The sequence below is a fragment of the Mus caroli genome, chromosome 17, assembly GCF_900094665.2.
Source record: "Mus caroli chromosome 17, CAROLI_EIJ_v1.1, whole genome shotgun sequence".
NCBI lineage: Eukaryota > Metazoa > Chordata > Mammalia > Rodentia > Muridae > Mus > Mus caroli.
Window position 1 is genome coordinate 25429772 of NC_034586.1, and position 13514 is coordinate 25443285.

The window sequence follows — 13514 nt, forward strand, 5'->3', positions numbered from 1 at the left end:
TCGAGACAGGGTTTCTCTGTGTAGCCCTGGCTGTCTTGGAACTCACTTTGTAGACCAGGCTGGCCTCGAACTCAGAAATCCGCCTGCCTCTGCCTTACCTGTACTTTTGATGCCATTTTTTTTCTAATGGCTGCGTAATAATCCATTGTATAAATATTCCACATTTTCTTTATCCATTTTTCGGTGATGGACATCTGGGTTATTTTCAGTTTTTGGCCATTATGAATAAAGTTGCTATGAACACAGTTGAACAGGTATTCTTGTGGTAGGATGGGGCATCTTTTGGGCATATGCCCAGAGTGGTATAACTGGGTCTTGAGGTAAATCTGTCCACAGTTTACTGAGGAACCAGCACATTGCTTTCCATAGTGACTGTACAAGTTTGCACTCCCACCAGCCGTGGACGAGGGGCCCCCTTACTCCACAGCCTGGCCAGCATGAGCTGTCACTTGTGTTATTAATCTTAGCCCTTACGACAGGTGGAATCTCCAAGTAGTTTTGATTTGCACTTCCCTGATGGCTAAGGATGTTGAACATTTCAAGTGTTTCTCAGCCATTTGAGATTCCTCTGTTGAGAATTAGGTGAGACCTATTTCTAATCTGGATCTGTGAGGTCGGAAGATCCACCTCTACCCTGGGCCTTACCTTTTGCTGCCCCATATAAAGAACATGGAAGCTGCTTCTCTTTGCCTGGTTGCTCTTGCTCTCTCTGACAAGTCCCTTCCTTCACTGGCATTAGAGCTGCTGCCACTGTGCCACTGCCGCTGCCACCACCTCCTCCCCCTCCCCCCTTCCTCCTCTTCTTCTTTTTAAATTTTTTTTTTTTTATGTATATGAGTACACTATAGCTGTACAGATGGTTGTGAGCCTTCATGTGGTTGTTAGGAATTGAATTTTAGGACCTCTGCTTGCTCCGGTCAACCCCACTTGCTCTGATTGGCCCCACTAACTCAGTCCCTGCTTGCTCCAGCCCAAAGATTTATTTATTATTATAAATAAGTACACTATAGCTGTCTTCAGACACACCAGAAGAGGATGGTTGTGAGCTACCATGTGGTTACTGGGATTTGAATTCAGGACCTTTGGAAGAGCAGTCAGTGCTCTTACCCTGTGAGCCATCTTGCCAGCCCTAGAGCCTACTTCTTTGTGATTCTGGTGCACACTGAAGACTAGCTGAGACATCCAGTCTCTCAGACTGAGCGACTACTGGATTCTTGGACCTTCTGTTGGTAGATAGCTATTGTGGACTAGCTGGACCACAGCCTGTGATCCATTCTAATAAATTCCTTTTTTTATATGTAGATTAATTCTCTGAGTTCCGTTGCTCTAGAGCACACTGGCTCATACAACACCTTCTATAGTTTAGTTGGCATTTATTTCATGTCTGCAGGAACAGAACAGTCTCTTTCCTTCAGATGCATGTAATTTATTTAATTAGCTCCTGGCTGGTAGAGATCTTTTTTCTTTTCAGTTCAGGTGATTTATATTTATTGGAATAATTTGGTCTCTTCTCTTCTCTTCTCTTCTCTTCTCTTCTCTTCTCTTCTCTTCTCTTCTTTTTTCTTTTCTTTTCTTTTCTTTTTTTTTTTTTTAATAAGTTTTCCCCAGGCTGTGGTGGTGCACACCTTTAATCCCAGCACTCAGGAGGCAGAAGCAGGAGTTTGAGGTCAGTTTGGTCTACTGAATGAGTTCCAGGACAGCCAGGGCTACACAGAGAAACACTGTCTCAAAAAAACAAAACTAACTTACTAACTAACTGAATAGTAAAAACTTTACAATATAGACTAGACTGAGCCTCCATTGTATGTAATCTAATAATTTGGAAATTTTATGTATCTAGTGATTGTATTTGTAACTCTTTTAATTACAACTATTTATTGTGTGTATGTGTGTGTATGTGTGTGCATCATGATACACGTGCAGATATCAGTGGACAATTAGAGGGGATGGTCATCTCCTTCCATCTTGGGGGTCCTGAGCTTGAACTTAGGTCTTCAGACTTGTCAGCACGTGCCTTTACCCTCTGACTCCTCTTGATAACCTCAGATCATTTTGATTGTGACAGATTACACCACAGCAAAGCACATGAAACACAAATGTGTGGTGTGGTGGCTTAATGGAGAGTAAAATTGAGCATCCACGTTCATTTCCCAGAAGCCTCTGGCTTGTTTGTTCTCACCCCTTCCCCATCACAGAGAGCCACGCCCTTTCTGCTAGCCATTTCTTGTTTTGATACCGGGTCTCAGTATGTGGCCTAGACTAGCCTTGAACTCACTATGTAGAACATGGTGGGCTCAAATTCACAAAGATCCACCTGCCTCTGGCTCCAGACAGAAAGATACAATGTTCTCTTCATTACTTAGACATGATTCACAGGGTTCCCTAGGGTCACTGCTCTGTTGTGTGCTGTTAACTTGTTACAGTTTGTTTCACTAGGCCTGGGAGAGGGACTTGGAGCGGGCTTCTTCTTTGAAATTCAGAACCCTCATGATTTGAATAGTTTTAGGTATGCCTCCTGATGCACATGCCTTTTTATTTTTCTTAAGGTAGGTATTTGGGAGAGAAGGGGCTAGAGAGATGATTCAGCAGTTTCTAGCATCTACATGGCAGTTCTTAACTTTCTGTAAGTGGAACTCCAGAGGATCCAGTGTCCATTTCTGACTGCCTTGGGCATCAGGTACACAAGTAGCACATAGATGTCTATGCAGGCAAACACCCATGCACAGAAAGAGAGACTTTTTTTTTTTTTTTTTTTTTTGCATGTGTGGAGACTGGGTTTTCCAGAATAGCTCTGGCTGCTTATAACTCTATGTCTACCAAACTGTCTTCAAACTTACAGAGATGCATCCGCCTCTGCCTCCTGAGTGCTGGGATTAAAGGATGGTGCTGCCATACCTGGCCAACAGTTTTATTTTTAAAGATAGGTATTTGGGAGTGACTATACTGGGCCTTAGGTTATCTACATCTCTCATTTCTCCTGGAGATGGCTATATGGTTTTGCTTTTGTTTTATTTATTTTTATTTATTTATTTTATTAATATGAATACACTGTAGCTGTTTTCAGACACACCAGAAGAGGGCATCAGATCCCATTACATGACCCGTCCTGCGGGTCCAGTTATTCGAGGGTCTCGAGGGGACTGTCTCCTAAGAACCAAATGGGGGGAGGGAGAGATGGAAACCACGTGCAAGAATGACAGGGAAGCAGTCTGAGTAGCATCAAGGTCTCTCTGTATTCAGCAAGGCTCAAGGCTTAAATGCACAACAGAAGGGGAAGTACTTCTCAGCAGGAGGAATGGGGCAGCGGAAATGCACAAGCAAAAGAGGAAGTACTCAGCAGGAGGGATGGGGCAGCGGAAATTTTTCTTTTGGCAACTACATGGGGAAGCAGGAACTTGGTGGTATCAGGGTACATCCTGTGGTCAGGACATCTGGCCCTGACTTAGGGCTAGAACATTCTGTGGTTGTTCTTGGAAAGGTGTGTCGGTGGCCCGCTTTTGACCCCCTTTTCTTCTGGGGGGAGAGGCCCAATTCGGAGATCAAGACAATAGAGTTGTCTTAATAGCTCCCAACAATTACAGATGGTTGTGAGTCACCATGTGGTTGCTGAGAATTGAACTCAGGACCTCTGGAAGAGCAGTCAGTGCTCTTAACCTCTGAGCCATCTCTTCAGCCCTCTTTTTATTTATTTTTTGATAGCAGAATTGATTTCATGAGAAGGGAGGATTGTAACATAGATTTAAGCAGATCTTAGTAGACCTTGCTTGCATGGGCTTCCTCTGGATGGAAATAGTGCTTTGCCGGGGGTGGGGTGGGGGGTGTGCTTCTCTCTCCTACCCTTCCTGAGGTGGGGTTTCTTGTCCTGCCATGCTGCCTGTCCCTGGCTAGCTGGACTGTGACCTTCCACCACTCATCAAGCTGGAATGGTCGTTGGACGTGGACAGCAAGCACCACTACCAGCCGAAGCATCTTGCTGGCCCCATGCTGCTGTCCATAAAGACAGGACTGACTGCTGGTCAGTGCTGAGGCACTGGAACGTCCCCAGGGAAAACACTTGAATGCTCTCTTGAAGGGTGGGCTACTGTCTTTCGCATGATCAGGTGGCATCCCTGGAAGCAGGCGACTTCTCTGTGTTACACCAGGCTCAAGCTGGCACAATCCTCACTGAACCTGTGTCTCCCTGCTTTCAGCATTCAGCCTGTGTATGGGGCTCAGCACCCTCCTCTGGATCCTCGGCTCACGAAAAAGTAAGTCAAGACTTCATCCCTTCTCCTGTCACCCACCTGCCTCTTCTAGTTTGCCGAGTGACTGTCTCCTCCCTGGCCTTTCTAACTGCTTTTCTGCCCTGGGTGAAACTTCCCATTATGCAGATTCTCACTGTGTAGACCAGGCTGGCCTCAAACTCACAGAGACCTACTTCCTTCTACCTCCTGACTGCTGGAATTTTTAGTTTTTTATTTTTTGGTTTTCTCGAGACAGGGCTTCTCTGTGTAGCCCTGGCTGTCCTAGAACTCACTCTGTAGACCAGGCTGGCCTCGAACTCAGAAATCTGCCTGCCTCTGCCTCCCAAGGGCTTGGATTAAAGGCGTGCATCACCACTGCCTGGCTGAGTGCTGGAATTTAAAAGGCACGTATCACTGTGCCTGGCTAAAGGGACAGTTTTTTAAAAATTGATTTTGTATGTATGTGTGTCTGCCTGAGTGTATGTATATGCACTGTATGCATCATGTAGGTGCATACAAGGGCAATGGATGCCCCAGAACTGGAGTTGCAGACAATTTCGAGCCACCATGTGGGTGCTGAGTACTGAACTCAGTTCCTTTACAAAAGCAAGTGTTTTCTCAAGACAGGGTTTCTCTGTGTAGCCCTGACTGTCCTGGAATTAGTTCTGTAGACCAGGCTGGCCTCAAACTCACAGAGATCCTCCTGCCATGCCTCCCAAGTGTTGGAATTAAAGGCGTGCACCACCATCACCAGGCCTAGCAAGTGTTCTTTTTTTTTTTTTTTTTTTTTTTTTTTTTTTTGGTTTTTTTCGAGACAGGGTTTCTCTGTATAGTCCTGGCTGTCTTGGAACTCACTTTGTAGACNTTTGTAGACCAGGCTGGCCTCGAACTCAGAAATCCGCCTGCCTCTGCCTCCCGAGTGCTGGGATTAAAGGCGTGCGCCACCACGCCCGGCTAGCAAGTGTTCTTAACCTCTGAGTCACCTCTCCATCTCCACCACTTCAGTCCATGAAGGAACTGTTCTTTTTTTTTTTTTTTTTAAGATTTATTTATTTATTATATATAAGTACACCGTAGCTGTTGTGAGCCACCATGTGATTGCTGGGATTTGAACTTAGGACCTTCAGAAGAACAGTCAGTGCTCTTAACCGCTGAGCCATCTCTGCAGCCCAAAGGAACTGTTCTTGAGACCCGGTCTTGCTATGTAGCTGAAGCTGATTTTGCAGTTTGATTCTTCCTGCCTCAAACTTCCAAGGGCTGAGATTATGGGCATGCACCACCACTGCCCGGCTTTGTGGAAACTTTTAAAATTTTTTTCTTATTTTTAATTTTGTGTGTGTGTGTGCTCGAGTGCATGTGTGAGTGCATACACATGTGTAAACACCCACAGGTGTGTGTGAGTACCCACATAGGCAGGAAGAGGGTATTGGATCCCTGGACCTTTGAAGTTAAAGGGTGTGGCAAGATGCCAGCTGTGGGTGAGCTGAGGTTGTCTGCAAGAGCAGTGATTTCTCTTAGAGATGCATCTCTCCAGCCCCATGGGAGCTCTTTTTTAAGAAGACAGACAGACAGAATGAATGAATGAATGAATAAATGAATGAATGAAATGAGTGAATTCTATAAAGGAGGCACTTTGGCAGCTATTTACCTGCCTCCTGCTTCCCTTTGAACGTGATGTGCAGTGAGATCTTTGGAGCTGTGGTAAATGACTGCATTTGCCTGCAACTAAAGGAGTCCACCCAGCAGCCTGACAACATGGTCTTGGATTAAGCATCATAGTCTGTCCCTGTAGAAAAGATTGCATCCATCGCCCAGAGCTAGCTGCTGGAAGAGCCTGTCCGGCTAGTTTTATAATTGCCTGAGAGTCTCATGGTCAACACGTAAATCCACCATCCACACATTCAGATCCTTCCCCTTTCTGTGAATATCGGCAACCGAATTTCCCCTGGTTCTGTGTCGAGCACAGATCTTCAGGAATATGGCCATGTCCCAGACTGAGCCGCAGACTTTTGAATAGCAGTGTTTTAATGTTTCACGCCTAAATGATGACCCAGGACAGTTTCCCTGGTCCCCCTACAGAGCCACCCCATCAGTCGGCTTCACACATACGGATGCATCAGCTCTGATGAGTGGCTTCCCTGTCTCACTTCTGTGCTGGCTTGGTATTAATAGTCTCAAACATGGGGCTCTGAGAGTGCAGCAGCAGGCTGTTTCACAGTCCCGGGCTGTTGCCGTAAAACATTTATCGCCCTTGTCTTACCACCTTTGTTTGGAGCTTTGCTTGCTTTCTCTGCTGGGCTCCAGACCATCATTAGTTACCATCATTAGTTACCATGTGCTTAATCTCCATCACTGCAGAAGCTTCCACGCCTGGCCTCTAATTATCTAAACTGCATGAGGACGTGGAGCCTGACTCCAGTTTGCTAAATTATTACTATGAGTGGCAGTGTCGCCTGCAATAATTTTTATAGCTCAAATAAAACTAGTGTTATTGCTAGGCAGCCCCATCAGCCACTTGCTGGTATGACAGGCTTCTAAATGGATTGTTTTCTAAACGGAGGCTGTGTGGCAGGTCCCACCTCCGAGTTACAGCACAGCGCACATGAAGCCAGGGACTGGTCTGCTTGGCTGTCTCTAAATTCCCTACTCAGTTAACCATTGTCAGACATTTTTCTACTATAATTCTACATGCTGTCCTAAATACGCAGGGCTCTTTTATCAACCACAGCAGTTCTGTAAGCGGAGCAGCTGTTGCCGTGGAGCAGGGCAGTGCTGTTGGAGTACACGTGGCAGCTGTCCTGTCCCATGCAGTACGACCTGCAGCCACTCCTTTCCAAGGTGTCCTTCACTGAGTCTCAGGCAAATGTGTCACCTACTGTGTTTTTTGAGATTTTTTTTACTGTCTCCTGGACTTTCTCTCTTTCTTCCTTCCTTTCTTTCTTTCTTTCTTTCTTTCTTTCTTTCTTTCTTTCTTTGCTTTTCCTTTTCTTTTTTTTTTTTGATTGATTTTCTGAAGATTTATTTTTCCATGTGTATGAGTGTTTGCCCCATGCGCACTCATATTTTTTTTTTGTGCTTGGTGGCTGAGGAGGCTAGAAGAGGGCAACAGAGCCCCTGAAGTGGACTTACAGATGCTAGTGAGCATCGTGTGGGCGCTGGGAACTGAACCTGGGTCCTCTGCAAGGGCAGCCGGTGCTCCAATCACCCAGCCATCTCACTAGCCCCACAGAGGTATTTTTATTTTTAAAATGTGTGTGTAGTATGTGTGTTTGTGTCTGACTGTCATCTGTGGTGGAATGTGCTCATAGGTTCAGGTGCCTGAGGAGGTCAAAGGTGCTGGATGCCCTGGTAGAATACCTTAGAAATGGGGACTCTAGATACAGCCGGCTCTGCTGCCTAGTGTAGCCCTGCCTTGCTGCCGAGGTGGTGAGTCGAGGGTTTTAGTGATGTTTTTACCCCTTTGTGGTCCAGTTCCCGTGTGTTGTATACTGTAACTCTCATGTAGCTGCTGCTCTCTGTGAAGTCTGAAGTTAATTGTGGCTCAGGAGAGAAACACCAAGCTCAGACTTTTTTCCCCTCTAAGCCGGTAGAGTAAAATAGAGGAGGCTCTTCATTTGGAGACTTAAAGCCATGTGCATGGACAGTTAACGGTGCCCGACCCCCGAACAGCAGCTTACACCCTACTCTGACGGCTACCCTAGCCGACACCTCAGTGAAGTCTAATGGTTGAGGCTTAGTTCTTGCACATGTGTGTCCAGCATGGAGTTGGGGCAGGGGCGGAAGGCAGGCTGTGGTCCACCTAGTCGCTCAGTGACTGAGGTAGAACCTGGAACCTTGTAGGTCAGGTGAGCAGGATGGGTCGTGGGGCCGCTACCTAGTGTGGCTCTCGACTCGTCCGCCTGGGTCGCTTCCTGTGAGCAGTGGCCGGGGGTGGTTTTCTCTGAAGATGGACAGGTGTGTCGGGGGTTGTTAGTTATGGTAGTGAAGAGAGACCACATCGGTCTGCTGTGTCACGCTGCTCAGCAATGCCGTCTCCTTTCTTGAAGCTTCATCAAAGAACGGTCGAAAGTCAACTCAGTTCCTCTGAAGAACAAGAAGGCCTCCAGTTTCCACGAGTTTGCCCGGAATACCAGTGACGCCTGGGACATTGGTGATGATGAGGAGGAGGACTTCTCCTCGCCTCCTTTCCAGACTCTGAACTCGAAAGTGGCTTTGGCGACTGCAGCCCAAGTCCTAGAAAACCACAGTAAGCTGAGGGTAAAACCGGAACGGTCGCAGTCGACAACATCAGACGTCCCCGCCAACTACAAGGTCATAAAGTCCAGCAGTGACGCCCAGCTGTCCCGAAACTCCAGTGAGTCCATCCTGTCCCTCTGTCACCTCTCAGTAGAGTGCTGCCAGAGAGGAAAGGGTTCCCCACAAGCCCCCACTCAGATCTTCTGTGGCATGATTCAAAACAGGGCAGAGGTCTGCGGCCAGCACGCGGCTGTCCCTATCCGCCCTGCCGCTCATTGCTGCACTTTTCCCGTTACCCCTTCCCTGCAGTGGCGTCCACACATCTCACGTGCTCTGGGCATGGGCAGGTTAAAGTGTGCCAGTGAATGAATTCACAAATGGTCTACCTCCTCAGCCGTGGGAATGGCCGCCCACCTAAGGAGGCCTTTCCCCATTTCTGTGATGTAAACAGCTTGTGCTGAAGGACCGGGTTATGGCCTCCTGATGTCAGCCTGCCTGGCAGGTTTTGTTTTGTTTTGTTTTTCTAATTTGGGAAGCTGGTCTCAGTTACTGCTGCGGCCGATGGTGGTTTTAGATGCTGGGTACTTTCTGTGCCCACTAGTGTTCCTTTCCAAGGTTTTATGTATATAAGCTGGCTACCCCCACCTGGGCAGGGAAGTGCCCTCATCCTAGCTACAGTTATAAGGCTCACAGGTCATGGGCATAAAGGACAGAGGATGTCAGAGCCCCAGAGTGTCCTGCCTCAGGTTCCCTGAGTTTCTTTCACAGTGTCAGACCTCATACAAGGCCATGCGGTTTGGCTGTAGGAACTTCATGGAAATCCTATCGTGTGCCTTTACTGAGACAGGGCCTAGCTTGAACCCACAGTGCCAGTCTGAGATGGGCATCCAGCATTGATTGGCCAGGTGGCTTAAGCTACGTATGGATGAGGTTCTCAATGTCAGGATGGCCCCTGCTGAGATCCCTGCTGGGGTGTGTAGTTCCCTCTGTGTGCACAGCCTGGAGACAGCCGATGCTGGAGATGCACGTCTGCCTAAGCTTTACTGCATGTGTTCTGCATTTTCTTGGCCCCAGTTGTCACCGTAGGCGTCCCAACCAGGTGCCTAATGGCAGCTGTCACAAGCTTCTGCAATGCTGGCTCGTTCCTATTCAGTGTTTAATATTTTCATTTTAAGGCCCAGGTATTGAGGGATGTGACCCAGCCCCAGGAGGACAGTCCCTGGAACAGTCTTCTTTGTGGTAATTCATTCTGAAGGGTGCCCGAGTCAGACAGCCCTGAGACGTCACCTCCACTGCCCCACTTCCGTAACTTCCCAGGCTGACTTTGTCCTTTTGTAAAGTAGTTAAAAATTCTTAGCAGGTGCCATAGGGATCGTGAGAGAGTACATGTTCAAATGGCCACATGGCAAGTGCCAGCTGGGTTAGACAGGGGAACAGAGCCCAGCTCCTGCTGCTCCCACTGCTTTGGCGGTAACAACAGAATTCAGAGCTGCTTCGTTTGGGTGAGGAGTGTGGAGCTCAAAGGACGGCTACTCAGCACGGGGCTGCCTGAAGCCAGAGCTTCCTGCATGCCATGAAGGGCTCCTGGGGACTACGTGCCGGCCGGCTGAGGCTGTGCCTGGCTCTGAGGGCAGTCAATGCCTAGCCAGAAGGTTAAGCATGCAGGGTCACGTCTCAGCTTAGGCTAGGTGGCTACCACACTCACCAGGTTAAGGTAGCATAAGATCCAGGGTAGGATGGAAAGTTTTATCTTCCTTGGTGTCACCATGTACATTCTTAGAAGTCACCATCTGGGCAACATCTGGGGTTAGCTGGCAGCAGCTGTCCTCTGTGGTGCATATGCAGTTCCTGTGTGTGGGAGTAGAGCTCTGCAGGGCCTCATTCTCACTGTTCCTGGCTGGAGCCTCAGGAGGCCACAGACTCAGGCCTTGCCCTGGGGAAGGCACCTTAGCACAGCCCAAGCAGACCCTGGGGCGTCTGACTTCCTGCATAGTTCTTTCTCTTTTTCAAATCCCTTCAGGTGACACGTGCCTGAGGAACCCGCTCCACAAACAGCAGTCTCTCCCTCTCCGACCCATCATCCCCCTTGTCGCCCGGATCTCAGACCAGAATGCTTCTGGAGCTCCTCCGATGACAGTCCGGGAGAAAACGCGCCTCGAAAAGTTTCGCCAGCTGCTTTCCAGCCACAACACTGACCTAGGTGCGTTCACCAGGGCCCTGGGTGAGGTGGTGCTGTGGTGCTGTGGTGACTGTGGCTCTCAGAGGTCAGACACATCTACTGTCTTAACTTCTTTTACTTCTAGCTCCTCCTAGTCAGGTGCCAGCGCATCGATGAACAGTTTTTAAGCGGTCTGTTTTCTGAGATTAGGAACCAGGGTGAATGGGGCCTGCAGACCGTGGGGCGTCTGCTCCAGCCCTGTTTCTGCTGCCCCCAGGCGTTCTCAGAAGTGTACACCTGTACACACCAGATTTACTTACTAGGCCAAGGATACCTGATAGATAGGGCCTCTGAGAAATGAATCTCGACCAGGTCAGGTTGGTGGTAACGCAGCAAGACTGAGCTGTAACAAGTTTATTATGAGCAATCAGACTTTTTATACACTTATTGGAAACAATACAATGGTAGTTGCCAGGGTACAATGACGTTTGCAGGATATACAGGGCATACAAGATTAATCTAAGACCAATTGTCCTGTCAAACTTGTGTATGTTTTGCTGACTTCTAGGGAATGCAGAGAAACACAGGCAGCCTGAGTGCTTCGCTGCCTGAGGGGGGAAGTGCCTTGGTTTCTCAGGAACTGAAAAGCACACAGTGCCCCAGCAGCCTCAGACTCTAGCCTGAAAAACCTATGACACATGCCTCTCGAGGCACTAGACCAGGATAACCCCATGATTCCTCACATACACCCACAGCTTCTCTGAGCCAGAGGCTGCTGCAGGTGCCCTTGGCACCCTGCTGCTGGAGGCTGTGGCGAGGAGCCTTTCCTGGCTTGTCTTAGCGATTAGTGGTGGCGGTGATCATATTCGGTGGTAGGAGGCACCTGGCCAAGGTTGGTTTGGGGCCCTTGCAGAAGGACCTGACTCAGAGAGGTTGTCTTCTGTGTGTAGATGAATTGAGGAAGTGGAGCTGGCCAGGCGTGCCCAGGGAAGTTCGACCAGTGACCTGGAGACTGCTGTCGGTGAGTTCCAACCACCATGAAGAGAAGCTTGGGCCTCAGACAGCCCTCTGCCTGCCAAGGTTGGTCTGATGCCATAGACTCCTCTAGTTCCACTGCCTGGCACAGCTGCTGGGCTGTGTCCAAAAAGGCACATCCTTGGGAGTTTATTCCCATGCCTGCAGGTGAGTGTATCCCTACAGCCATGTGTGGAGAAGGCCAGGAACTGGCTCCTGTGGTCACAGTGTCATTTCCTTAACTGTGGGGAGGCATCTAGCAGGACAGGAGGATCTAAGGACTGGCTTTGAGCTAGCATCACCACTCCTGACAGCGGCTGGAAATCCATCTCCCAGCTTCATGAGAAGAGTTAGGCCGTGGGCCTCTCAGAAGCAGGCTGCTCTTGCTTTCCCATACTCAGATCACCCGGCTCCTGCTTTGGGATGCTTGATTCTGAGCCTCTGAGATTTGCTCATTCATCTAGTAAGGATTTTCAGAGGCCTGTTTGCTAGTCCAGGACCAGGTACTGTATGTATGACCCAGATCTAACAGCAAGCCCTTCCCCACATTCCCATCTCCACCCCCCATGCCCCACAGCAGCTCTCCAGCCACCCACTAAGGAGTGCACTACATAAATGCCTTTGACAGGAAGGGCATCTTGTCACTGTCCCCTGCCCCTGGTCTTAGAGCCGTGCAGTCAGTGCCTCAGCTACTCCTTGTAAGTTCAGATACTGCTCGGAATGCATTAGGCAAGCAGAAAGGGAACAGGAGATTCAGGAAGAAGAAGGGCATCCAGGCTGCCAGAGTTTGGTGCCAGCCTTTTGACTGCTAAGTCACAGGCTCTGGAGCATTCAGCTTGCTGAGCTGATGGTCCCCAGTGCTACACTGGAAAAGAATGTGGAATCTATCCCAGGGAGCGTCCCAGGAGTTTCCAGAGACGGCTAATTCCCTTGGAGGCTGTGACTCGGGTCTAATTCCCTCCTGCTGACTTCTAGTTACTGCTCAAAGGTGTCAGCTCTGGGTGCTCCACACGGTGCTCCACAGTGCAAGGAATGGGACCAAAGCAGTAAGCAGGCTGGCAAAGCTGGCTGGCCTCATCTGCCCACCTGGGGTCCGCTATCCAGAAGAGGGTGAGCGCCAGGGTCGGGGCTGGGGCTGAACCAAAAGAAAACCTGGGTTGTCCTCTTGGCAATCCTGTTTCTGTGCCTTGATGGTTTCTAAGCTACTGCTCAGGTGGAAGTGAGAACTGGGGACACTGTCGTCTTTAGGGCTACCTTCCGGCAAACACCGAGCGGCGGAAGTTGACCCTGCAGCGGAAGCGGGAGGAGTACTTTGGCTTCATTGAGCAGTATTATGACTCTCGGAATGAAGAGCACCATCAGGATACCTACAGACAGGTGTGACATCTGTGGAGCTGTGCTCATGGAGCCTCTTGGTGCACTGAGACGTCCTGTATGTTTTGTGGCTCCCCTCCCTCTTCTCATTCAGCAGCTTTGACTGCATTTAAAAAAATAGAGCTTACCGTGGATGTATGTGCCTGTGTGTGTGTCTGTGTGTGAGAGAGAGAGAGAGAGAGAGAGAGAGAGAGAGAGTGAGTGTGAGTGAGTTCAGGTGCCCGAGGGGTATTGGATCCTTGGAACTGGAGTAGGAGACCGTTGTGAGCTGTGCTATAAGTCTGAAAACCAAACTCAGGTCTTCAGAACAAACAACCTGTACTCTTAGCTGCTGAGCCAACTTCTGACTTATTTTATTCCCTCCCGGTTACCTGGTTGCTGGGGTTACAGGTGCCACTAGTATCCTTAGATAGGTGTGGGTTTTAGCAGTGGTCAGTGGTATTGCTTCTCATGTTTCATGTATGTGCAAATCACCCACACATACACATACATGTACACGTGTACATACA

General features: G+C 48.9%; 1 protein-coding gene across 1 annotated transcript in view; it reads left to right on the forward strand.

The window, feature by feature from the left end:
- The window catches only part of Tbc1d22b (TBC1 domain family member 22B), a 60373-nt gene that overhangs the window by 11392 nt on the left and 35467 nt on the right, over positions 1–13514 (forward strand). The window contains exons 2-6 of the mRNA XM_021149676.2: positions 4191–4247; positions 8270–8577; positions 10480–10659; positions 11568–11638; positions 12880–13008. Coding sequence (XP_021005335.1) covers positions 4191–4247; positions 8270–8577; positions 10480–10659; positions 11568–11638; positions 12880–13008 — 745 coding nt within the window. The remainder of the gene's footprint in view (positions 1–4190; positions 4248–8269; positions 8578–10479; positions 10660–11567; positions 11639–12879; positions 13009–13514) is intronic.